The sequence below is a fragment of the Squalius cephalus genome (assembly GCF_949319135.1).
Source record: "Squalius cephalus genome assembly, chromosome: 25".
NCBI classification, from domain to species: domain Eukaryota; kingdom Metazoa; phylum Chordata; class Actinopteri; order Cypriniformes; family Leuciscidae; genus Squalius; species Squalius cephalus.
In genome coordinates this window covers 9,262,593-9,289,206 of record NC_137146.1, presented here as the reverse complement: position 1 = coordinate 9,289,206, position 26,614 = coordinate 9,262,593, and the positions used below count along the sequence as shown (strand labels likewise).

Below are 26,614 nucleotides of genomic sequence, written 5' to 3'. Positions count from 1 at the left end.
GCCACAACATCAATTACTGTCATAATCAGAAAACAGACAGCTTGTATAGCCTACTCAAATAAACTTGTTGCAGCACATTCATTGTTGTCTGAGAAGTTAATAAGAGCACTGACAAATTCAGCTGTTGGCAGACTGAATACCCTTCGCAAAAAGACATGCGCCCTGAAAAGACACAAAGCCATCAGTTTCATTATTATTGTAGTAACGCATGTCTATTGCATTTAATTCATTTTTAATTGCTCTGCCACTCAACTTCAATGGCTGAGACTCAAGTGGATCTCAGGTTCCGCAGGAAACAAAAGGATCGCCATGGCGACTGAATGTCAGAATGCAATGTAGCACAAGTGTTTGCAACGGTAGCTCTCGCTGCAACAGTGATCATGCTTGTTCTGCAAAAACAACAATAGCCAGGTCAATTACATTTCAACAGAAAACCTTATTACCCATGCTAATTCATGTCAAACTTAGTTTCTAAGCATAATAATCGTCACCAGCATTAGTCATCCTACCAATCAATGCAAATGAAATTCCATTATATGCAAACGCACATTGCACTCTTTCAGTTCACAGACAAAAAAATCCGTTGAAATTACAATTTATGTAGGCTATGTACGTAGGTTACAGTAAGTCACTTAATGCACGTGCTTGAATGTTGCCATGTAAGCGTTTCCATTCTGTTTTATTTATTTTTTTCCCAACGCAACGACGCGCGAAAAAGGCATATCTTCTTGCCTCACTAGAAGATAAAAACTTTAGCCTTCGCGTACTTGCGTATATGTTTCTGGCCTTATGGTTATACTCGTCTTTTCATTTGCAATTTACATACGAATGCACCTTACATTAAAGAGCAAACTGTTAAGTATGCGCGCGAGAAAGAATATTCAAAGAGATCTTACTAGATGAGTCATCGTTGCTATAGCTACTGCTCAACTACATCATAACCAAAATCAAATGCACCATTGTGATACCACATCAATGGGATGTCAAAAAACATATTTCCTCCTGATAAGAACCAAGGAACACAGATTTCTTTCTGAACTGCATTGAGTAAGTGAATAAAAAAAAACTATGGCTGGTACGAATGTATCAGCAAAGAAAATACATATTACATATTTTTTATTTATTTACATAAACATCATTCACAATACAAAATCAGAACATAGAAAAAAATCATTAGAACATAGGCCTACTTGACTTCCCAAAAAACAGCTCTGTAAAATGTGATAAAAATTGGTTTTGGCTATGCAATATTATCTTTCAAATATTTCCTTTATATGACCTTCACTCCCACATCCAAACCTTGTGAATTTAGTCACATTTTCATAGCTTCTGCGCTCTTGTTGACACTCAGCAGTATCTGTTATTCCACAATTTCTGTGAAAACTGCAGGATCACAGAGATTTAAGCGGTTGGATTTTCCCCCTAGACAATGTTCTGAAGATTGGCTCTTGCCTGAATCTTGGCCCACTACAGGTCAGTGGAACAGTACTTTGGGTAAATTATTATTGTTGTTACTGACACAATTTATTTAACTTTAAAAGGAGACAATAGTTTTTTGTTTTTTTTTCGTTTTTTTTCACATGTGCACAAGCTACAGTTAACTTCAAATTTAGACAAACTCAAAAGATCTCTGATGACATCTGGTGGATATAAAAGGATATGTTAAAGCGAAAAAGTGAACGAGTATGCGATAACGTCAACATTGTGCTAATTAATATTCATGAACTACAGGGAACGCTGTGAATCTAATCAGCGAACTGTTCCTGTTTACCTCACCAGGCGAACTCGCTTTCTGTAATCTAAAGTTTATGTAGTAAATGGAACTTATAATATAGCCTACCATAAAAACGTACTTTTAAGACTTTTGTTTATTCAGACTCTGATTAAGACTTAACCAAATACACGAAGTGTTTTGGAAACGATTTTATTTTAGGATGCACGTACCCGCCTCTTCTAGCTAAGCTTCTAAAACGATGGAGTTTTCATACCTTTTGCATTTTCGTTCCGACATAATTTTAACTTATCCTGAGCTTTCTCAAAAAGAGAATTGATAACATGCCACATAACAATATGACTTAATCACAGATGAAAAGACCGTTTTTACATGCACTGTTTAATCAAATTGAACGATATAACACATAATAAATGAGTTTCTATGCAATCACTAACAGTGTTTAATCTTTGTGTTGATTATTGCCATGCATTTCTGGATTTTTCACATTCATGGTGTCCTTAATTTGCATCCCTCAATCACAACATTGCATATTAGTTTCAGTGAAAAGACTTTTGTGCTTGGTTGCACATGATCAGGTTGGTCCAAGCAGCCATCTGTCTCATTGCAAGGCTTTATACATTTAGATGCCTTCTCAAAGTTTGTATGTTGTGCTCATTACAACTCACATCTGTTTCTCTGTAGATATGTGGACTGAAAAGAATAGAAGGATGGTTTGTTTTTGTGTAGGGAGCTGGTGCGGTGCATGCCTCTCTTTGGCCGTGAGGGCATCCCTCCATCTCTTGGTGAAGCAGTATGACTGTGGCACTGAACTCGGGCCCGTTTCAAAATGATCTCCTCACGTTTGTGCTTCTCTAAGTGCATATTTCTGCCCAAAGAATTGATGTGTTTCCCGAGTAAGTTGGGTGATGATGATGAATAGGTGGATTTCGCAAGGCAGCATGAATGTTCTGAAACCTTCCAGGGACACGCCAAGCCCGGTCTCGGCGAGGAGCTTGTAGAGCTTCCGGAAAAATGTCTTCCATTCTTTTCCCTGTTATTCTGGGGGCTGTGTGGCGCAAATAGGGGACTTTGCAGGGCCACGGCATGCAGTGGACTGGGATAGCGATACACTTCCATGCCCTGGTGACCTGCAAGGTCAGAACGGTAAGTGGGTTGCAGGACCACTTTGGGTTGAAGTATGTCTGAAACATCTGGCCAGTGTGAGTCTGGATACAGATCCGCTACAGATCGGAAACCATCCTCAGGAATCGCCTCATCGGAGAAATTGGATTGAACTGTTCTATGCTCTTGCAATAAAATGGGTCGGTGCCTTAGAGTTTCCTCACCTGTTAAACATTCTCTCTCTCCAAAAGAGTTGTATTTTAAGGAGGCCAAAGAGGTGGAGAGGGAGCGGACATTATCGTCACTGTCGCAGGGGGTAAAAACATCCCCAAAGTTGCTGTCGCAAAAACCTGAGCTTGCTCTTGACCGACTTTCCATGTGTGAGTGAAGCTCTTGGTGATGCCAGCTTCTTTCCGTCAGGCACTGATGGTGAAGCAGGTCGTCAGATGAATGACTGGAACACGACCAAAGTCCTCTGGATTTTCCAACCTCATGAATGGCCTCCTCAGAAAAACTGCGCCTGAGCTTTAGTTGGAATGAGTCTTTATCCACCCAGTAATGATGTTGTCCCTGCTGGATATTTGTTGAAGTTAAATCTTCAGGATCAGTTTCAGTTTTTTCCAGGGCAGTCTCCACCATTGCTTTATGTCTGACTCTCAGGACCTCCAACTCCAGCAGCCCTGCCAAAGTAGCACGAAATCGCTCTCTAATACGTTTCCTCCCTGTGCTGGTCCATGGCGCCACTTCAGGCTCTTCTCTGTGCACAGCGGTTGATGACATCCTGACTGGAGGCTCAAAGTCAGGCTTGCTTTCACAGTGGAGGTCTTTATAATAGTCACCCATATCAATGAAAATACATTGATAAATCTACTGATAAGATTTTCACTAACCTTTGACCTTAGGTGAGGAATACGTTCAAGATAAAACTTAATTCTATCAATGTGAGATTAAACTTCAGAAGTTAACATCTGGAAGATCATTATCACTGCTAGTGATAGCTGTGGCTCTTTGTTAATATGTTTAATGTCATCGTAAGCATGTAAGAACTTCCACTGACCATGATTATGTAAAATTAATGTAATATTTAATTTTGTTACACATTTAAAGAGGCCAAACTGGAAGGCCAACTTAAAAGCAAATAAGAAACACATTTTGATTAATCACTTTTTTTGTTTTAGATCTTTCTACCCAGTTAAATCAATCACATTTGAAAATGGCCTCTGTAATCCTATTCCTAAAGATTAAAGTAATAGTTGGTTCTTTCATCATTTCCTGAAGCTATTATATAGTTTTTATACTAATATTGTTGTTAGTAAATCTTAACTGCAGTTACAGTTCTACAATTGTAAATGAAAGCAATCTCTTTATTCATGAAAATACTCTATGGATTGTTACTACTGTAATGATTAACCGTTTAATCATCATTGCAATACATTCCCTCTACCTTATCAAACACCACCAGTTTGTTAATGAATCATATTTATTAACTCTTACACTTGCCCCAACTTGATTGAAAAAGCCCATTACATAAAACATTTACCACAATTGAAAAAACAAGACACTCAATTTCTGTGTATCTTTATTTACAAGCAGATATCGAAACATGTAATCCTGCATTTGAAGGTGTGACAGCTTATACAGGACCTTGATACACCAATCAAACATATTTCAAGACAGAGCTTCATTCATCAGCATCAGACTCTTCATCATCTTGACTGATCTGGAAGTAGCGCAGCTCATAGCTTTCCTTATCCGACGCCACCACCCTCAGCCAGTCTCGCAGGTTGTTCTTCTTCAAGTACTTCTTTGTGAGGTACTTAAGATACCTGAGGAACATGGGATTGTTAGTATATAAATAAAACTGATAAAATAAAATAAAAACACTAATAAACAACAGAATCTGTTGGCATAACATCTCACCTTTTAGAGAACTGCTTCTCTGAGGTGACGTTGATCTTGTTCTTCTGACGCACAATTTGCACTACATTTCCCAGGTTGCCTGTTTTGCCATTAACCTTCACCTTCTCTTTCAGAAATGTTTCCTGTTAGTAATAAAACAGCATGACCACTAGGGAAGAGAACCCTAGGCATTTAACTAGGGAAGGGAACCCTAGTTATGACATGGCATTAGTGATGCGACTCCTGAACACAATTTATGACATTTATAATTTTGTTTTAATTTCAATATGCAAGGTTAACGAATAAGTTTTTTTTTTTTTTTAAATGATGTATTTGGATCAGAAACGAATAGATTGAATGCTAGTTGAGATGAATAGAAATAAATGTAATTGAAATGTACAGATCTCTCAGACAAAAACTACTAAAATATTCAATTTAATCACCTATCCAATAAAACATTTGAAAATGAGAACATTATTTGAGTATAACAATTATCCATGCCTGGAATTTAGTTGTGTTTTTATCATACAAAGTATGGTTAGTAATTTTTTACACAACTTACAAAGTTGGCAGAGTCGAGAATCCCATCCTCCACAGGGTGAGTGCAGTCCAGGGTGAACTTCCAGGAAGCTCCCTTTTTACTCTTTTTCACAACAGTCTGCCTTTTCTAAAGAAACATTTTATAAAGTTAACTTAAAGTTAATGTTTGCTTCATAAACTCAGCCATGTTATAAAAATGAATAAACGCATTATGAAGTGAACTACTGTAATTCTCTCTCAGTCGTAATCAAATAGATTTGTTTGAATTTTTCAGTCAAGCTAAAATGCTCATCCACGTGTCTGCCAACAGTACGTCAAAAATAATGAATTAATATATTATTCCATATGCAAAAACCAACACTGAGTGACATATTATATTCTTATTTAACATATCTGATATTTTGTTAACACGAAAAGATCAAATAAAATACATTTAACCATAAAGACCGGTCTCCGGTAGACACGTACCGGTGCCATCTTGGTGAGGTTGGCTTCAAAGAGGAAGTGGCGTACGTCCGCGCGAGGGTTCACGGAAATTTCTCGTATTTGATTGGCTGCCGGTTGGGGAGGATTCAGCGACTTCCGATTTGTGAACGACTTGACCGGTCTATGGGTCAGACTACCTCAGTTCAGTCCAAATTTTTCAGAACGGTTGTGAAACGGTTCAGTCTATTATATGGGTTTTGTCGAGATATATTAGGAAGGCTGGGTTCAACTAATTATTAATTCAAAAGATCTGACTACAAAGAACCGTTGATATCTGATAGTAAAAGCATTTAAGTGAACCGAAGATTTGACTTTATTAGCACATTTAATACCACCCTGGGGGGAAGTGCACATATTTATGTCTGAGGTAAAATAATCGTTTTTTTTTTGGAACAGGTTCTTTAAAACGAACTGTTCGAAAGAAAGAGTTGTCAGATTTGCATGTATTGTAAAAAAACATGTTTATCCAATATCTTAAAATTAGATATTATATTAGATACGTAATTGCATAGAAATGTAAAACTTAAAAAAAAAAAAATATATGATTAAGCAATTCTGTTTCAGCAAGTAATTACACCCGAGTATGCAATGTTATGCATTCCACACCAATATGGCCTTTGTCTCACTTACCATTTAATCGAGTTGATGATTATTTCGTACAATCAAAGATTATACACATCTACAACATAGCTATGTAATCATTAATGTAGTCGGATGTAGTGGACAATCCCATTTAACATACAATAAACATGCAGCATGCTTCGTTTTGGTGATTTCCATTGTTACACATTCACATGTATACTCAACCAGTAGAGTTAGAAAGCAGAGACTGGGCTCTGCATTCCTGCTAAGTAAGCATGACTCATCCTTGCATCATTGTGCAGACACATCAAGAAAAACTTGGGTGAGGCCTCAGCAGGCACATGGGCACAGCCCGATTTGCCAGTTATTGGGCAGATTTCTAATCTTGAACAAATTTAAATAGGCACATAAAGATTTCTGTTTGCTTGGTTAAATTTTTAATGTCACTCAGCTACACAACAGCAAAATTAGAAATTAAACCATCTGAAAAATTCATGTAAAGACATGATTCAACATAGATTGACTTTAGAGAGCGTGCTCACTAGGAGCCACTTGCTAGATGAAGTTTGTGTGTTTGAATATACTGCGATGCCACAGGCCTCCAAGAATGAAGTGCAACACTTTCATTGAGTCTGTGTTGTCTGGGCACCCGGCCACAAATGGGAAATGAGTATTTGGCTCCTCCCATGCAGAGGATTTGGCAGCCCAACCCAACAAAGCTGTCTTTCTTTCCCAGTTACTGTCCTCACTTTCTAAAATTATATCCCGTCATTTTGCCCATTTGTATGAATTCTTAAACCTTAAATTGAACATTTAAAACCATTCAAAAGACAAACTGAAACTTATTTTTATACACCTAATATATACACATGAATATATCATTTGACTTCATTTGAGAACATAAACACTGCATGTTGTGCTACTGAACACTTAGGTGACGTACCTAAGATCATACTTCAAAACAGACACTTTCTGATTCAAGTATAATATCTGTACCTTAGTAAATGTTGACCCAAATGACCAGACAGGTTAGACTAAGTAACTTTTAAACAAGGATATTCATTCTCCAAAGACAGAGATAAATAAAAATAGTTCACATGTTAAATATTACCAGATGAAAAATCCACTGTAAATATGAAGCAACACCTTAACCAGCATTTGGGAACTTCTTTCAATACTGATGAAGTGCTTCATAAAAAAAGAAAATAAAAAAAAGAAAAGAATCTATTAGGTTTTTATTTTTTGCTCTCTCCAGTCAGGTGACAAAGGCCTCGAGTGAACAAAGGAAGATTAGAACTCGCATCAAAGATTCAGTCCTTAACAAGAGCCTGAGCTCATTCTGGGGCAGCACTGATAAGAGTCTACCTGGAGACAAATACAGGCTTCAACACTTTATTTAATGTCGTCACTGACAGCCAAAATCAAGCTGGCTGCTATTTTGGGTTACAGAGGTATTCGCACATGGCCATCACATCCTTTCCACTTCTGAACAATTAGAGACTGTCATTTAAGAGGACATTTCACTGGAGTTTATTTCTCGGTCACAGCGGTTTTTACTTGAGAAGGTACTCGAAGTACTGCAAGAACAAGGAAGTGCCAACTACCAGTGTGCATCTCACTTTGGGGGGAAAAATGGCATTCAATTGAGAGAAATTAACCACAGTGCCAGCATGGCATAGATCATGTAAGGAGAAATGTAAAAGTATGGCTACCAGAGAGACAAAAAAAAAAAAAAGTTTCAGTGTCAGTTTGGGGTTTCCTCTCTTCGCAACAAGTTGCATAAATCCTGCACTAGTTACTATTAAGAAATTCAAGAATACAAAAACGGAAAATGGATCCGATTTTTTAACATTCAGGAATGCAAGTGGTTAAAAACTTGAGAGGGGGGGAAGAAAAAAAAAGAAAAAAAGTTGAATGGGGGAGGTTGAGGGGTAAACACTGCCAATAATAAACTTCTTACCCTAGAGAATGCCAACTGACCCGACAAGTCCAGCACAGTATTGGAAGAAAAAAAGGAATACAAATCACAACAAAAATGTGAGGTTGCTTGTGAAGGCCATAGCTTTGGTGACAAATAAAACCAAAGAAACAAATGCAAGAGATTTGTTAAAGTGTAGCATGTTGTAGCCTGAGCAGCCCAGTCTCTCTTCCTATTTGGTCATGGGTTTGACAGCCACTGCAGATTCTTCACCCATAGCTGAAAGCACAGTAACCTGCGAAACAAAAAAAACAATGAGTGGTTTACATTGACAAGAGGCAGGCTAAAATCTAAATGCATTCGTTCAAACAGGTGCACTTACCAACATCTCTTCACCAGCTGCAAATTTGCTTTCGATTTCTTTGCCCAGGTCACCGTCTGGCACACGCAGGTCCTCGCGCACGTCACCGTTGTCCATCATAAGAGAGAGGAATCCCTCACTGATGTCAACCAGCTAGGAAAACACAAGAAAACATATTTTAAAAGGGAAGAAATGGTTTTGCAGAAGAATATCTACACTTCGAACAAAAGCTACAGCATTGCTGTGTCTGTGTTTTGGTGGAAGAGATTCACCTCAGGCAACCAATTTAAGGCGAAATAACTAAATATCGGCTGTGTAAGAAAAGCGGCACTTAACTAATAATGTTCTAAAAAGGACTAGAAAGATGCTAACAATCTCAGTTTGGGACACTAACATATTAAAGGGATAGTTCACCGAAAAATGAAAATTCTGTCCTTTACTCACCCTCAAGTTTCCAAACCTGTATAAATTTCTTCTGCTGAACACAAAAAAAAGGATATTTTAAAGAATGTTAGTAACAAAACAGTTGTGGGGAACCATAGACTTCCACAGAGTTTTTTTTTCCTACTACGGAAGTCAATGGAGCCCATTAACGGTTTGGTTAGCCTTATTCTTCAAAATATCTTTTGTTCATTTTTGGGTGAACTATACCTTTAAGAGCTCAAGAAGTCTTTTAAAATTTGCTCCAAATGCAATGCAAAATATGGCAATAATTTCACTACACCAATAACTAGCAGGTTAAATTTTCCAACTAGTTAATGACCAGTGTTCAATGCAATCAGGAACAATCAATAACAAAAAGATGGTGACATTTGAATTCTAGATAAACCGTCAAGTTACTACGTTGGAAATTGTGAAGCGTTTGCCTTTATTGCACACAGCATACAGGGTCAGGAGAACTTTAATTGAAATAACACGTCACATGAACTCCCACACACACACAAAAAAAGTGCATTTTCACCAATAAATCTTGAATTTCACAAAGCCACGCATGTCTCACCTGGTAGTCATTTCTTTTGGTGTTAGGCACATCCATGTTGTGGGTGGAGGGGCAGATATCTTCATATTTCTTATTTGTGAAAATGTCAATTCCAACCATGTGAACCTGTAAACAGAGACTCAAGTACTTAATGCTAACGTTCACGGTTTAAAAACAGCCATGCAAAAGAGTTAAATCCAAATATTACCTTTGCATGACCATGCTTGCCAGTCTTAGAAGTAGACATTTCAACAATTTTGCAGGGGCGACCCTTCAGGACCACAAACCCGTTCTTGCGCAGGGCGCTGCACTGCATGGGGTAGGTGGCAGAGGCCCCGGCATCTCCGCTGGTGAAATCAAGATCTGGATCTGCCATGATGGGGATCTAAACAAGGGGCACTGGAGGGAATAAAGGACATGGGGAAATTATTATATTATAACCTTAAAAAGCCTCAATCCCACAAAATAACATCATAGATGAGTCACATAAGAATGAGCCAGGTTTCCACTGTATGAGTTGGCTAGTCAGACATTAGGACTGCCTTACAACTTTAACAGCTGAAGATACAGTTTTCAATTAACCATTGCCAAATGTTAAGCAGCCATTTTATATCGAATTGTAAATAAATCGACCTTGTTATTATTAGCACTCAAACCTGCATCATCATGCTGCTCTAATTTCACCGCTTATAGAATCCAAGCCAAATACACGACCAAACTTGATTCAACTTCAGCTAACACTTGTTTGTGTTTACAAACGTGTAGTTAAAATACTTAACGAGCCACATTTGACACTTTACGGTCGTTGTTTTGCACGCAATTAACACAATGACCACGCCGAACAGGCCAGATGAACTAGAAGGCTATACATGCTAGCTAGCTTAAATTGCTAAAACTCGCCAAAAATAATCAGTGGAGTAGCTCGTTAATCCAATGTCAGGTTCACGCTTGCAGAAAAGCGAACGGTTAACCGTATGTCTGATTCGCGTGGCGCATGTCAACGTGTTTCGCCGCTGATCAATGACTCGGCTAAGAGGCTAACGCCCCATTCTTCCCTAGAACAAAGTAACAGAAACACGCATAAATGGAACAACGACCACGACTAAACTATAAGGTAACTAACAAAAGGAGGGGAAACGGGTCTCGTGCGGGTTAGCCAAAGTTTCTCACAGGTCCCTTTTTCAATTAAGTCAGTGCGCGCGAGGAAAGGCCTCGCGCGTGCTCGCGGCCTGCGAACTAGAGAGCCGCATCAAAGAACTCCCGTAACACGTTTACTCAAGACGATCCGGTTACGTTCACCACCATGACGTAGACTTTCAAGTCCGACAGCATTTTAAAACAAACATCAAGACAGGAAAGTTCTGTGTAATTTTTCGTTCACAATTCAAACACGCTCCATGCAGCACTTACTTCCAAGAAAAAAAGGAACGTCAACGCGCAAGCGCGGCCAATTTTAATGCGGCATCCGTACAGTGGGCGGGATTCCACTTCTTCTGCAGAGATGAGGATGGCTTGTGCCTGAAGCTTTTGCTTAGTGCCTCTTAGCGTTTAGGATCTGTGGATTGAACGCCACGAATGGTGCAACCTTCCATATAAATATAGCCTATATAAACACACACACACACACACACACACACACACACACACACACACACACACACACCTGGTGCACCTATCATTATGAGGACGGACAATCCATAGGCGTAATGGTTTTTATACTGTACAAACTGTATATTCTATCCCCCTACCCTACACTAATCCTACCCACCACAGAAAACCTTCTGCTTTTTTAATAAAACATTGTTTAATAGGCTAGGCTATACGTTTTTTAAGCCATTTCAATTACGAGGACACAGGAAATGTCCTCATAAACCACATTTACGCTGTAATACCCGTGTAATACCCATGTTATTATACATATTTAACTTAATACAATTCCAGTAAAAAAGTGGATCTATATACATTTAGTTCAAAATTGCAGATCTGAATGAATTTTGTGAATTCTGTCCTTTAAATGAACGTCTTAAAGTCATAAAATCAAATTTGATCATCCAGTTTTTTAATGGAATATTGCAGTAGCCTATTTATTACCTTGGATTTGACAAGACACAAATATACATATTATTATTAATATCAAAAATATATCATATAGTTGTTTATTATATATATATATATATATATATATATATATATATATATATATAAATTCAAACAGCACACATGGTCTGGTTTTAAGTGTCAATTTATTATAAAAAAAAAAAATAAATAAAGCAAAGAAAATGTCTGTTTTGGGTGACAAGTGAACACACTGGCTGAGTTTCCAAAATCTGAAATATTTCCATTTATCAATTTCATATTCTCCTCATTCAGAAACGACTGACTCCATCTGAATAAGATCAAAAACTGGAGTTTCAGTCAAAGTAGAAAAGAGTCTTACGTGAAGACTGACAAAATCAGTAATGATCATTATTGCTAACAGCTTTTCCCGATTCTTCAACCTTTGATATGCAGTCTTCTTCGGGTTTCCTCTTTAAACATAAACACTGAGTATTGATTAACAAGACTAGAATAGATCCACAAACAACCCTATAATATTCAAACATATTAGCAGTTATCAGGGGTGAATTTATTTCAAACGGAAAGGGCACTGAACAATATTAAAATAATAAAACAAACCAACACTTTGTTAAAAAAAGTAAAAATTGTTGTAAAATAAAACACTCATATTAAAGCATCCCTGACACTATATTAGATTATAATAGATAAAAAAACAATCCCTTTAAAAAAAAAAAAAATCGCAATACTGCTGCTTTCTGAATACAAGATAGCCTACCAGCATTTAAGCACTGTACAAAACAATAAATAAATTGGATCAGAATATCAAGCAAAACTGGACCATAAAATAGCTACTCAGTTTAGAAGCTCTTTTGTCGGTTGAATGACACGAAGGAGATTTTGGCGACTCTGTTTGATTCACACCATGTAATAAATTGTAAGCAATAAAATATAACTCTTACTACTAGGCACAAATTCGATGAGATCATCTCTTAAAAGTCCAGGCTACATTTAAAGTTACATTTGGAACAAAAATCTAGTTTAATAGCCTTACAAATCTATTTATAAAATATTACAGCCTGCCTATTTTGTGAACAAAACATGATATGCCCAGTTTCAGCTTCAAATGTCTATAACAGAAGGCTTGTGATCTTGAAATCTCCCTATTTCTAATTTTAGTGTCAGTATGCCTGTTACGTCTTTAATTTATGTTTTTACAGGCTTATAAAAACGGCATGTTTAAATCAAACACACACTCACTCAATCACACATCCATATGGAGCAACCATAAAAATAACAGCCAATATCCAGAATGCTCGGTTGTGCTATAAATCTCAGAGTTTAATACACGCAAAAAATGAAGAGAAATACAGAAATAAAACAACAACTCGCTCAGCCCGAATATAAAGGATGTACAGTATTAATGTCCATATTAAGAAAGAAAATGAGGTCAAGCACACATCAAAAGACTTTCCACACTGAAAGTGGTGCGTGAGAGAGGATGAAGAAATCAACCGACCTCACAGTTTACGTTTGTGTTGATAAAATGGATGGAAAGATCCCATAAGTACTTCAAACCTGCACACACATCCACTCAGTTCACAGTTTGATGGATAAAAAACATGGTCTCAAAAGATCCTAGTTGTGACAAATGAATTTCACACTCTATTGCCCTTACAGAACAGTAATGAAAATGTATAAAAGTACATAAAGGACTTGATGATTCCATTTGAATAAAATGCCATGTCGTTTGGAAGGACTTCAAGTCTATTAATGGGTGATTCTGCAATCAGAGGCATTTTCAAGTACACAAAATCGTGAAAAAAGTTCTTTAAATGGCTCCATACAATATTTATGATATTTTCCCATAACTTTCAAGTAGAAATAACGTGACAGTTGTGTGCTTGTTCTAGTTCTGAATCAAAATTCCGGTAATGACACCTAATAATCTGATGGCCAGTATTGGAGAAAAAAAGAGAAAACTGAACAAATAATCAAAATTAACTGAATATATCATTAGGATTAAATAACAGACAAACTAAAAGAAAAAAATATTGTCCCCCTAGGCTACTGAAAAATTCCCTAATTGAAGAATCACCCTAATATGAAGTGTAGGCTTGATTTGGCTGTTGCACGAGACATTGCACCATGATTTTTTTTTTTTTTTTTTTAAAGCTTCCATTTCTGAAAATTTCTGTCTGGCGCTCTACACTTAAATCACCTCTGAATCTACATGTAATGACAACATAGGCTTCTTTAACATTAGTTCATTTACAACATACTTAATCGCCAATTAAAAATACCTATTTTAATTGAATAAACTTGAAAATTCACTGATCTACTGGTTGCATTTCAAAAAGACAATTCCCCCCAGAGAATAAACACTCGCCTCTTCAAACTACGATCGCGAATATTGCCTCATATTGTCACTCACAAAGTTTCATTTACGGCATCGATAGTCATTACCCACATAGAAATCTGAACCGATCCAACAGGTGAACAGAAACGAGGTAGCCTAAAAGGAAGCTCTGTCAAACACTACCCTTCGTTCACCGATTTACAGTATGTGATTCACACGGAGGACAAGATGGATCGTACAGAATCACACGTTCCCAGACAATTCATATGCATTCGTTTCGGAGGCAGGACTCTTTTCCAAAAAGGAAGTGGATATTTACAGAGGGTGGTAGTGAAAGTCCCTCTAGAAACAGTTGGAGATTATAGATCCATCTTGAGGAGAGGCGAGCAACTGACTCACCAGGCTCGATTCCCTTGGCCTTTATTGCACTTTGCTGAAAGTCATGAGGAAAAAAACCTTAAAAATACAAAACTGCAGCACATTCTTATCCTAATGACACGTGGAGGTGCGTTACTCAACAATTTGAGATTGCTGGTATGTTAATGCTAACATATCTACCTTTTTTGTATTGTTGGTGGAAAGCATTACATTTCATTCATTCACATGTACACACTCCCTTAGACAGCAACTCTCATACTCTAACAGAATCTTAATGTACTTTTTTATGTTTCAATACAAAGCTCTGTAGTATTGACCAATCAGTTGAAGGATTCAGACTGACGTTAAAGCGTTCAAGAATAGTCTCTGCTGATCAGTTTCATCCTTAAATCAAAATCTGGAAATTTGTTCACCAAAAGAAATAGTTCACCCAAACATTGTCATTTACTCACCCTATCATCTTTCAAAACTTGTTTGACTTTTGTGTCATAATGTCCAGGCTGTCATTTTCCATACAATGTAAGTGAAAAGTGACCAGGAAATCATTACATTTGAGCCTGTTCCTCACAGAAAACATTATATGGCTTCAGAAACTAGAAATATAGTGCACAAGTTGAATATACTACTATGATGCTTTTTTGTCCATTTTAGATCTTAGTAGCATTTGGTCATTTTAATTATATGGAAGAGAGCAGCTTGGACATTGTGCTAAATCTCTCTTTTTGTGTGTGACTAAATGATCCAGTGATAGTTTTGGATTGACATGAGGTTGAGTCAATTTTAGGGTGAACTATCCCTTTAACCCACAATACCCACAATGTGCATGAATAAGTTGCAGAGACAATTGAAATAAACTGAAAAAGGTTCTGAATTACAGCACAATCTCCCTGAGCACAAGGAAAACAGCGCAAATCACAGGCTCCAAATGTGATGTGAATACTATAGAGCTTTGGCATAAAACAAGGAATGCACAGTATTAATATTCAGGATCATTTGTATTTTCATTATAGGTCCATATCAGCAGGCATCAATTTCCATCCAAAAAATTAGCATGTTTCCTTTTCATTACAGAAAAATGCATACACATCAATATATTATGGACTTAAAAATAAAAACGAGCAGCTTTGCAAATTCATTTTTAAGGCATTCTGTGGACAGCCCGATGTGTGTGTCTGCTCCAACATAATGTGGTATTTCATAAAGTATCATACAAGTCTTAAATATCAGTTTCAATTCACACATTAGAGTGATTTTCACATGACACAAACATCTGTGTGCATTCCAAGCTGAAACATAAAAAAGAAAAAGGGTTGATCACACAAACCAGGCTCAATGGATTCATCCCGCAAGGGAGGTTTACCGACGTTCAGCGCAACCGTGATAAATTATTGTGTCAAAAAGTGTCTTAACAGTACAAATATTCACTCTACTCTGTGGGTTGGATCTCCCATATTTCCAGTCTCCACGTCCAGAAGAATCTAGATACATATTTATAAGGACAAAAACATCAGAACCCCACAAATGTTAATGAAAGGGCCATATAAAACAATGCAGACCGGTTGTGCTCCTCTGTCACCCTTTGTTGTTCGTTGGGGCGTTTGGATTTTGGGTTTGTCTTTGACTCTTCTGAGAAGGACCCAGCTAGGTTTGGTCTTTTTGCCATCTGCCAGATTATCCAGAGCACCTGGATTTTCCTGTCTTTCCTTTTTTCACACTTTTCAATGAAGTAGAAAAGGTCCACAGATACAATGCAGGGGAGGGGCGGGAATGAATTACCAATTCATCATGGAGTTTCTGTTCAAGGTCATGAAGAAAACTTGGCTGCTGCCTCCTGATCGGACCGAGGCAAAGAACACCTGCAAGACGGAGGAACGGGTGTCATTATACTCACACAAAGGACAAAACTCTTACAATCTACATTCAGTTTTTGTTTGTTATCAGTTAGAGTTATTATACTTAACTAAAGCTCAAACCATAAAAAAATGTGTTACTTGAAATTAAATAAACATTAACTGAAATAAATAAAATATATAAAACTTATTTCAGCTAGTAGGCAACATTTCCCATTTTCATTTAGTTTAACATAATGTACTAAAATAACAAATTAAAACTATAGACAGTATAACTACTAATAAAACTAATAAAAATGACAAAAACACAAGATTACTACTTTTTTAATGAAAAGGAAAAATATTAATAAAAACTACAATAGTATCTCAATGACACTAAATCAACACTGATCAATTGACAACACATGCATGATCAAGAAAAAGAAAATAGCTTTTAAAACACTAACAAATGTTCACAAATATGATCAGTGGATTCATGTTGGTTTATAGTTTTGAAAAACTTTTATACTATTTTTAAGAAATGTTTAAACGAAGTGGCTAAAGGTTTAGCCTATGTGTCATGTATAAAAATCAAGTAAAACATAATAACATACGTTCCTGAAATTTTGATTATGAGTGTACACCTTTATATTTTTAGTATTACAGATTAAAGGTAAAAAAGTATTATACTTTTTTTAAAAATAAAATTACATTTTTTTTTTATAAATAAAATTATATTATAAATGACATTATTAAATAGATATATTACTTATATATATTATGGCAAAATACTTTTAATTTTTTATCTTATATAACAAGCTGACATTTAAAAAAATACATATTTAAAAAAAAAAAAAAAAAAAAAAAAATTATATATATATATATATATATATATATATATATATATATATAAAATACATTTTATAATCAGAAATGAATTTGATCATATTCTTGAGTAAATTAATCAATTCGAACAAACAAAATGTGTGGCGTGTCATTGGCCCACATAAAGACGCCCATAATTTAAAAGTGACGCGTGTAATTTTAAACACTGTTAAAATGTTTGAAAAAACTGGGTAAGATCATGATCTTAACAGTTATTGAACTGAATGACACTATTGAATTGAATTCTGTTTATCACTGTGAAGCTGCTTTGAAACAATCTATATTGTATAAATCGCTACCATAAAACAAAGGTGACTTGACATACTTTATCGTTTCTCTCCGAAAGGAACTTCAGTCGCTGTGCTCGCTTGTGCATGAAAACTCCGTCGAGGTGTCCCGTTTCCACGGAGCGGATCTCAATGGCTTTCTCTCCCCAGCCCATGATCTGGTTGGAGTGGATGTAGGCTGCAGAAGAGGAGGGGGAAGGACGCGAACATAAACAAAAGACAAAAGAAACATGTGACAGGAGAGCGCTGACATCAAATGCAGTACATCATCACAGCACCCCGTTCCTCAACGACTTCTGACTTCCAACAGCAACTTGAAACTAGCCCAGATCCAATGAAAACAAGCCTGCCAAAGCCACCCCACATCATCAGGAGGTCATTATTGCAGCAGTTTCTGAGCATCACAAATTAAAGCATTATGGTTATTATTGGGCTTTCATTTTGAAACTGATGTCAAAAGGAACTAGCATCCAAATCCAGAGCTCTTTGGATACTAATGAACTAAAAATCAACTCTCTCCGAGGACTTCCTGTGCCCTTCATAGAGAAAATGGTTGTTTTGACTGACTTTGCTGCTGATATCTTGTGTAGAAAATGCATGAGATATGAATTTTACTTTGTTATCATGAATGCAGAATCACTGTAGAGTTGAACATAATTTGGATGAAACATTAATTTGTTCAGAACTGAGGGGGTGGGCGGCTGCTGGTCTACATCTGAACCCTCAGTATCAGACAACATTATGACAAAAGACTAAATCATAACATTCACATTTTTCACAGATGAGAGATGAAAACACACATACAAACAAAAATTAAGGCTGGAAATTAATTATAGAGACAAATGGCACAATATCTGATGCATGATGGTAGTAAAGCAAGAGCTGAAAGACACCAATATTTACATCTATAAAGACAACAAGAGTTACATCGAAACTGATGACGGTCTCTTTGTCTCGGTTAGTGTTAATAAAAATCTGTTTAAACATGCTGAATAGAATTGTTTTTTATTTTTGGGTAAATCTCATGAAAACGGGTCACATTTCACTCCAAAATCAAGAGAAAATGAAATAAATTTGCATTGTGAAATGTGATTTATTTTTATTTTTATGACAATTAAACACTGTTCCATGTGCATATGGACATATGGACTAATAGTTTTCTTCAAGAAACAAAATCAAATGAAACATTAATATATATACATTTTTTAATTTTGGGTAAATCAAGAGATTTTTTTAATTTGTGTTTTTTTGTTTTTTTTCATGTCAATTAAACAATTTACATATGCAAATTGAATAGCATCAAAGCATAATATGAATAAAATAATACTATAACACAAATGTCGTTTCTTTATTTTGATTTTAAGTGACCCAGACGTGTTTTCTGACATTCACCCAAGTATAAAAATAGTATGAAAATTGGATTCAAGGTCAAATCAGAAAGTTTTTAGGTCTTAAAGGAAATCAGATGAAGTGTTTATTAATAACAGAGATATATATAGTGTTAACAGAGTGAACAAAACAGTACACAAGATGTGCCAGACATACAGACAAACATTGCACTCTGTCAGGGTTTAGTATAGGTGGGCCGAGGTGAGGTGAGGTGAGGCGGCATAGGGCAGATTATATGGGCAGAAAAGCGGTCTAGTTAAGTGAGGGACAGGAAAGAGAGAAGAGCAATGAGTGGACAGAGACATGCGTGTTTGTGTGAGAGGACTGATTCAGAGAGGCTTCATTCTGAGGGGTGTCGGGGACGGTCAGGTGCACTCGCATCAGGGCTCTAGAAGGAGAACAGGAGCGTTTTGTGTGAAATAAACAACCAAAACCTACCAACAGAGGTGGGCATCTCTCCCCACTGGAGCACCACGTCTTTAGTGATTCTGCCGTATGTGTTCACATAGACTCCCTCATCTTCATAACACAGAAGCATCTCCATGCCGTCGGTCTTGGGAAGCACCACAATGGCGTGAGGGGTAACACTGCCCTGAATCTGGGAAGGGAGGGGTGGGCGCAGATGAGCCTTGGGGTGACAAAAACGAGCCGTAGTGCAAAACATTCCCCCACTAGATGACGCTCTCCCCCCCCTCGGGCCGGCCCTGTCAGTCATGTTTTCTGCTCCACTGTCTCGTGCTGTGGGCGGCCAGAGCTTCTCCCTTCGAGAAACTGCTGCAACAATCGAGACTCCTGCCCTCCACTCCACCACACCGACGCCTGAGCCCAAAAGCGCCCCGCTAACAGGCTACCATGGGGCATTGGAACGGTTTGGCTGCTTTGGTTCATGTACAAGTTTGGTTTGTCAAAGGTCGTAGATCGGGGACATGTTTTTCTCTTACAGTGGAGATACTTTTCTATCACACTTGATAATGTTAGAACAATAATGGCATGTACTTGCAATATCATGAAATCTGTTTTAGTCAACGAATAGATGAATAACCATTCATCTACACACAAAACATTCAAACGTGTTGCTCTAAACTGTGCAATCAGGGTCCAAAATTAACTTTCTGCAAAACCAGGTGATTTCAGGTCAATCTTAGACCATGAAATTAAATTCATTTATATTAATACATTTATTAATTAATCTTTGTATGTAATATTTATATAAGCTGTTTTCCTTCATGATATATTTGTGACAAAAATGATAGGTCATTGCGGCAGCATCAAATAAATCAGCCGGTCTCCGAATTTCCGTGAAAAAGTAAATGCGTCATGTTTTAGTTTTCCTATATTTTAGGCATCTTGCACGCTTTTCTGGATAAATTCATAAAACAACACCTATATAGTTTATTAAGTTAAAAAAAAAGATACATTTCTGATAATAAATTATGCTGATAAACTTATGACGATACATTTCTCATAGAGGATCAAGTTGTTAGAAGACTTAAGTTGCGCCAGATGTCTTTAATATTGCCTTAAATGTCATATATATATATTTAACTAATAAGGGTTAGCCTCATGTCAGACAATTAATACATATTATGTATTAAATAAAACAAAGTATTTTTTACATTCCCAAAAAGTTACCAGCCAACTGGAAAGGGTTTTATTTTTCTCACCAAAGACGTTTCTTAACTTGCATTTGGATTGAGTGTTAAATTTGGACCCTGTCTGTAATTAAAAGACACATATGTGATCCAGACATCAACACTACAGTGGCATGCCAGTGTCCCCGGGGAGGAGTCGTCCTATTTAAAGTCCCTTGGAATCAGGGTAAGGAGGGGAGAGCTGCCTCCGCTCGGCCTGTTGTCACTTACGTGGGATGGAATGTAGATATCGTATGGATTCCCAGAGTCGACATCTATCACGTGAAAACCAACGCTGGAGCCATAGATAACCTTTAACCTCTGACCCTCCTCCACCGTCAGGTCTACAAGCAGAGGCTTGTGCTGAAGTTCTGTGAAAGACTTTGGAGAGACAGAAGAGACACTGAAAACATGACGAACAAGCTACTGAGGGACTTTAAACAATGACACTCACAACGAAATATGCTCTAGGCACTATAGTACCAAAATAGCTACCTAAATTGCACATTTCATGCTCTGAGAAGAAAATAGGCCTTAGAATTCAACCTTGCAGAGCAGTTTAGTTAAAACGATCACACAAATGCTCTTAAAGGGGGTAAAGGGTCTCACCTTAAAAGCCATGAATTTGTGGTATGGTTTGGGAGCCCAGGCATAAATCTCCACTGCATTCTTCAATGCAATCACCAAGAACTTAATCCTCTCATATTTGACTGTTGAACAACAAATACATGTGAAAATATTATTAGGATGTAATTTTTTTTTTTCAGACAGACAGACAGACAAATAGATAGATAGATAGATAGATAGATAGATAGATAGATAGATAGATGGATAGATGGGTAGATGGGTGGATAGAAGGATAGATGGATAAAGTAAATTTAGGTATGAAAACAATTTGGCCAAATTGACCAAAGCACATACCGACTTTATAATGGACACAACCCTCTAGGTCACCAACAGTGATCCATCCTTGTTTTTTTTCTACCTCAGGGTCATTGTGAAGTATCCTGTTTCTGAGCCATGACAGATAATAGACCCTCAGTTTATTCTTTTTGCCTGTGAAAAAAAAAGAGGAATTATGAACCTCTCATTACATACAGAAAATACAGAGATCTAACAAAACGAACAAAATAAACAAAACAAATCTTTGTCCAGTCAAATGGAGAGTTGATAATGAGCTCACCTGATATGGTGACCAGGACATTGAGACCCTCCAGAACCTCCATCTGTTGAAAACGCCTGCGGTTGATCAGATTGTAGACTTTGCCCTGACCACTGCGATCTAGTAACATGAGTCCATTTTCTGTTCCTACCAGCAGGTTCACACCTACACCGATCAAAAACAAGAGTTAAAACGATCTGAAGATCATAATGGATCTGAAGTGATATGAAGGCATTTATGCTACTCTCAATTAGGAACAGATGTTGAGTATAAAGTAAGAAAAAAGTCGATAAACCAGCCTTGGACTCACCCCAAAGTGCAGCACACAGGATCTCAGAGTTGAAGCGCTTTTTGTACTTGCGGATTTCCGGTGTGTCGCTGTGCGGCCGGATATTGGTGGGATTGACATTAACAATAGAAATTTTCCGAGCCTCATTCAATCGAGCTTGTTCCTGTTCCTGTCGCATGAGTTCATCTGCAAAATGAGCTGTCGCCAAAGAAAAACATCATAATCACTGACTGTTTCACTTTGCAGTAGGATTTTGTTGAGTGCTCATCATACATCAAGAAGTGCCCCCTTTTTCATGAACAAAGTGCCAATCTCTGAGCTGGTGCCCAATTCTGAGCATTTCCACTGATGAAAAGGACACCAGCACTGTAACTATTTAAGTGAACAAGGGGTGTAAGAGGAGGATAAGTCACCTGAGGCAGGGTTGTCCTCATCGTCTTCTGTGGGGGAGGTCTGATACACTCGTGGATCCACAAAAGGTGTGAAGGAAGCTTTGGATCCACTCCCCATCCCAAACTGCCAACATGGAGAATCAGGATGTGAGAAACAAGCATCCACAAACAATACAAAATGTCTCATTTAATGATTGACTGCAGTTAGAAAGGTCCATTTATTGTAAAATGTTAGCAGGAAAAGCAAGCACTACAAAAGTTTATTTACATAATCAGCATTTTGTCTTGTTTATATATATTTGTGTGTGTGTGTTTTCTTACAGATTTATTCCAAGATCTACATTACTGTCTAAAAGTTTGGGATCTGCAAGATTTTTTTTTTTCATGAAAGATATTAATACTTTTATTCAGCAAGAACACATTAGATTGATCAGAAGTGACTGTAAATATATTAATGTTACAAACGATTTCTATTTCAAATAAATGCTACACACAAACACACACACACACACACACGGTTTTTACTTTATGATCAAATAAATGCAGCCTTGGTGAGCATAAGAGACTTCTTCCAAAATCATTAAAAATCTTTCCAACCCCAAACTTTTAAACTGTTGTGTATTTAAAATTTACAAAAATCTGAATTAATCTTGTTAAAAGGACGTTTAGATTTTTTTTTTTAATGAAAAATAAGAAAAATACTGATTAATAAAATAATCTTTTGAAGTAAAGGCACAAAATCAGGGCACTTACGAGAAGGGAAAATGGGTCAAAGGGGAGAAAGCATTTTATTGACTGTCCTATATGTTTAAAAATGTGAGGTTAAAATGATAGCAAATTAAATAAAGAGAATAAATAAGAAACAAACAGAAAAAAAAAAAACAAGGAAATGAATGTGAATTATAACGAGATCTGGGCTTTAGTGAATCTACAACCAGATAATTATGTGCATCTGAATTGAATGGGGATGGATTAGATGTGTCGGGTTAGAAATTTGAGGGTTGGAGTGCAGGGTGGCTCTAACAGGCTTGTCCGTCACCTACTTCAGCCACAGAGTCCAGGTCCAGCCCGCTAGAATGCCGCCCAGGGCCCTCGCCAGGCGAGTGGCTTTCCTGCACTAGATCGGGCAGATTGAAGTTACCGGGGAAACCATTGCTCTCGGCATGACCGAGCTTTCTTTCCCCAAACGTCTGCAGAGAGGAAGAGAAAGAGGAGTAGGGCTACACTACTGGAGGACCCTTGCGTGGCTAAGCCATCTTGGAGAGATATTCGGGAAATGCACGGAGTGTGCCTCTGTCAGCAAGTGTGTGACAAGCTTGATCAGAGATTTTGTTGGAGAAATCAGAAGGTGAAAGAAATACCAAAATATAAGCCAATAAAATAAGGCTTAACCAAGGCAAAAACAAACATGAGTTGGTAAACTAAAAGAGAAATAAAAGTGTGACACACTAGAGGAATGAGTGTAGGAGTTTTTGCTAACCAGGAAAGGAACCCGTCTAGGTAGGTGCACCTACCTCTCGCATCACCAGGGTGCCGTCTTGTGAATTTTTACCAAATGAGTCATTGGCATGAGAATCCTCCAGGTTGCCCAGTGAGTCAGTGCCACCCTGGCCAGCAGAAGGCCTGTTGGGAGAATAGGACAAAAATACACATAAATGACTTCTATAAATGTTGATGCTTTCTTTAAAGGTGCTGTATATAATTTTTTGACAGCACTGAAACACCATAATATGCTTGCAGAGATTTTTAGGAAACATGCTAAGTTCACACTTGTTTCTATGGAAAACAATGCTACAGCAATTTATTCTACTTTGAAATTTTGCGTTCTGTGTTTTTTGTTTTGGTCTGTGATATCTCGCCCGCTGCCAATTTACCCAATAGTATTTAAACACCCTGGGTTGCCAGTTGGCGGAAAACAACATATTGCAGCCATGGAAGCCAGCAAACAAACTAGGTAAGAGATCACAGATTCTTAAAAAGCCTCAGCATCCATCTAAAAAGCTCTATGCCAAGAGGTAAATTAAAACTCATCAACTTCCAGTGCAAGGCTCATCGCCTACTGTTGTCAATTGCGCTCATTCCTGCTGTGTTCTAAAACTGGCAAACAGCGTGAGCTGTGAGGATGGGAGAAACAACCCTCTCCAATATTTTGAATTTAGACTGCAGTACCCATTTCAACCACTAGCTGTCAATATTACATACTGCACCTTTAAGACATTGTAGAGACCAACTGAAATGGTTGTCAAAGACACTTACTTTCCTGTGTTGAATTAGACATTTTGAAATACTAGTATACTACTCCATTCCTGCTGTTTGCGAATTATGCAAATTGTCTGTGCACAAAGCATTCTGTGCTGGGTATTGTTTCTCACAATGCAATGCAACTGATTTCACCTTATTTTTCATGTGTCAAATAAACAATACGTAATATCATCTGTCATCTTTTTCCAAACTGTACTAAAACTCTAAAAAGGTAACTTTTTTTTTCTCAAATTAACTTTTCATAAAATGCATTCGCATAAAATGCTAAATAATCTTAATTGGAAGCCACTTTCTGATATTTAATATTCAACCTGATAAGGTCATCTGCCAACAATAATATAGTTTGAAACGTTTATTGTTACATGTTTTTATATACTAATTAAAAATAGCAGACAGTATTATAGTGTATATATAATGTAAAGGAGTCGAGGAAAGAGAACATTCTCATTTAGGAGAGAATTTAATTGCACAAAAACTTTTTTAATGAGGCCCTGAGCAAAAGACTGTATATTAATGTGTATATAATTTGTCAACATTTGAAAGTACAAAAGCATGCCATGGACTCAAAGAAACGCGACCAGTATTGTTACTGTTAACCAAAACACTCACATAATGCGTGGAATATCACTAACAGGGACCGTTCCATCATGAGCTCCGCCTTCTCCATCCTCATCCTCACTGCTTTCTGATTCCTCACTGGATGAGGAATAATCTGTCACTTTCCTGGGTGGCCGGTTTGTTTCCTCATTGGTTCGCAGCTCGCGGAGTTCTTTGGCCAGAGCAGTGAGGTCCTTTAGGGCAGGGAATGATCAGAAAAGGGAGAGGAAGACAAAAAGACGACGTATAAGGTTTTCTTCATTCCTTGATCTGCTTGATTTTATCACCATCGAACAATAAATCCACCAAAATGTAAACAGCATTTCATGTTTTAAGCCTGTGAAGAGCATATGCTACAATAATTTATCCGTTAGTAGAAGTCGTGACGATAAACTTCGTTTTGCACATTTAGGTCATGTAAATGGCACCGAAGAGATTACCAGAAACATAGAAATAAGCAAACCATTACAGACAGGAAAATCAAGTAAAACATTTGATAAAGCTTTACAAAAGGTGAGATAAAAACATCCGCCATCATTTCGGAGAATGATGCACAACTGTATAAACCATCACGTGCACAAGTCAGAGAAATAATAGACAAGAAGAGTGAAGAACTGAAGCAGAACTAGGGGTTGTTCCTGAGGCCTGTGCCCTGCATGCAGAAGGTTAGTAAGAGTCAGCAGCTCCAGCTCTGTGCCCGTCTTACCAGCTCCTCCTGTTGACAGGCCACCAGGCAGCCAGATAGAGAGAAAACGTCATTGAGAAACCAGAAGTCAACTCTTGTGCTCTTATATTTAAACAATGATGCTTGAAAGAGATGCAAATTTCCAGTTTTGACTGAATGTGCAACCTAACACCTGGAAGTGTGATGCTGTAAACAATCTTGAGCAAAATGCAAGATTACGTTTAAATGCATCATTTGACACAAATGGAAAAAAAGGTTGAGGAATAGAAGTACAGTACATTCAGTGTGTCAAACTATTGATTACCTGAGCAGCTGATTATAAAATAATGTCTATCCAGTGGTCACAAAACCCAGGAAACATCGCATTTTACATTATCTAGGACTAAAATGATATTGTCTCTGATTCATGAAACATGAGCAGAACTAATTTCTGTGCAAACTGTTCACTAAATCATTCTTATATAAATTGATGCATTGAACGGAATGTGACAATAAATGCAAAAATGGGTTTATGGACGAATTACACAGAAACTCCACCTAAATATCGGCTCAGATTGATCTGAATAGTTTAACCAACAATTTAAAGAAGTTCATTCGGCTTAGGGTTAGGGTTAATTTAAAGCAACAACAAGGACACTTTTTACAAACAATTTAATCAACTTTTGATTAGCTTGTCCGTTCGCAGTGGCATTGCAACAATTTACACAAGAATGATTTTTACAAATGATTTACACAATTATGCAATGGCACTAATGCTTTGTTGGCGAAAAAAACAATTTACGCAAGAATGGTTTTACAAATAATTTGCACAAA

The 26,614-nt window shown here is 37.2% G+C and overlaps 3 protein-coding genes across 15 annotated transcripts in view; all 3 read right to left on the bottom strand.

Moving 5' to 3' along the window:
- Positions 1-3,900: 3,900 nt before the first annotated feature.
- Positions 3,901-5,801, bottom strand: rpl22l1 (ribosomal protein L22-like 1). Its single transcript, XM_079863282.1, has 4 exons — positions 5,744-5,801; positions 5,298-5,402; positions 4,757-4,878; positions 3,901-4,662 (listed from the first exon to the last, which is right to left on the bottom strand). Exons 1-4 carry the CDS (start codon positions 5,750-5,752, stop codon positions 4,518-4,520), a joined length of 381 nt encoding a protein of 126 aa, XP_079719408.1. The 5' UTR covers positions 5,753-5,801; the 3' UTR covers positions 3,901-4,517.
- A 1,920-nt stretch (positions 5,802-7,721) lies between these two features.
- eif5a (eukaryotic translation initiation factor 5A) lies at positions 7,722-11,061 on the bottom strand. Its single transcript, XM_079863281.1, has 4 exons — positions 9,810-11,061; positions 9,623-9,727; positions 8,644-8,775; positions 7,722-8,556 (listed from the first exon to the last, which is right to left on the bottom strand). The coding sequence occupies exons 1-4, from the start codon at positions 9,975-9,977 to the stop codon at positions 8,494-8,496; spliced, it is 468 nt and encodes a 155-aa protein (XP_079719407.1). The 5' UTR covers positions 9,978-11,061; the 3' UTR covers positions 7,722-8,493.
- Positions 11,062-13,126: 2,065 nt separating this feature from the next.
- The window catches only part of tnikb (TRAF2 and NCK interacting kinase b), a 60,134-nt gene continuing 46,646 nt past the window's right edge, over positions 13,127-26,614 (bottom strand). For 7 of the 13 annotated variants that reach the window (XM_079863272.1, XM_079863265.1, XM_079863276.1 and 4 more), the window contains 12 exons: positions 25,129-25,310; positions 23,772-23,880; positions 23,301-23,447; positions 22,279-22,381; positions 21,887-22,063; positions 21,598-21,741; positions 21,336-21,470; positions 21,024-21,124; positions 20,646-20,795; positions 19,222-19,381; positions 17,433-17,572; positions 13,127-16,249 (listed from right to left, as the gene is read on the bottom strand). In XM_079863272.1, coding sequence (XP_079719398.1) covers positions 16,166-16,249; positions 17,433-17,572; positions 19,222-19,381; positions 20,646-20,795; positions 21,024-21,124; positions 21,336-21,470; positions 21,598-21,741; positions 21,887-22,063; positions 22,279-22,381; positions 23,301-23,447; positions 23,772-23,880; positions 25,129-25,310 — 1,632 coding nt within the window. In that variant the 3' untranslated portion in view covers positions 13,127-16,165. The remainder of the gene's footprint in view (positions 16,250-17,432; positions 17,573-19,221; positions 19,382-20,645; positions 20,796-21,023; positions 21,125-21,335; positions 21,471-21,597; positions 21,742-21,886; positions 22,064-22,278; positions 22,382-23,300; positions 23,448-23,771; positions 23,881-25,128; positions 25,311-26,614) is intronic. The other 6 variants (XM_079863274.1, XM_079863273.1, XM_079863269.1 and 3 more) reach the window with 2 other exon arrangements.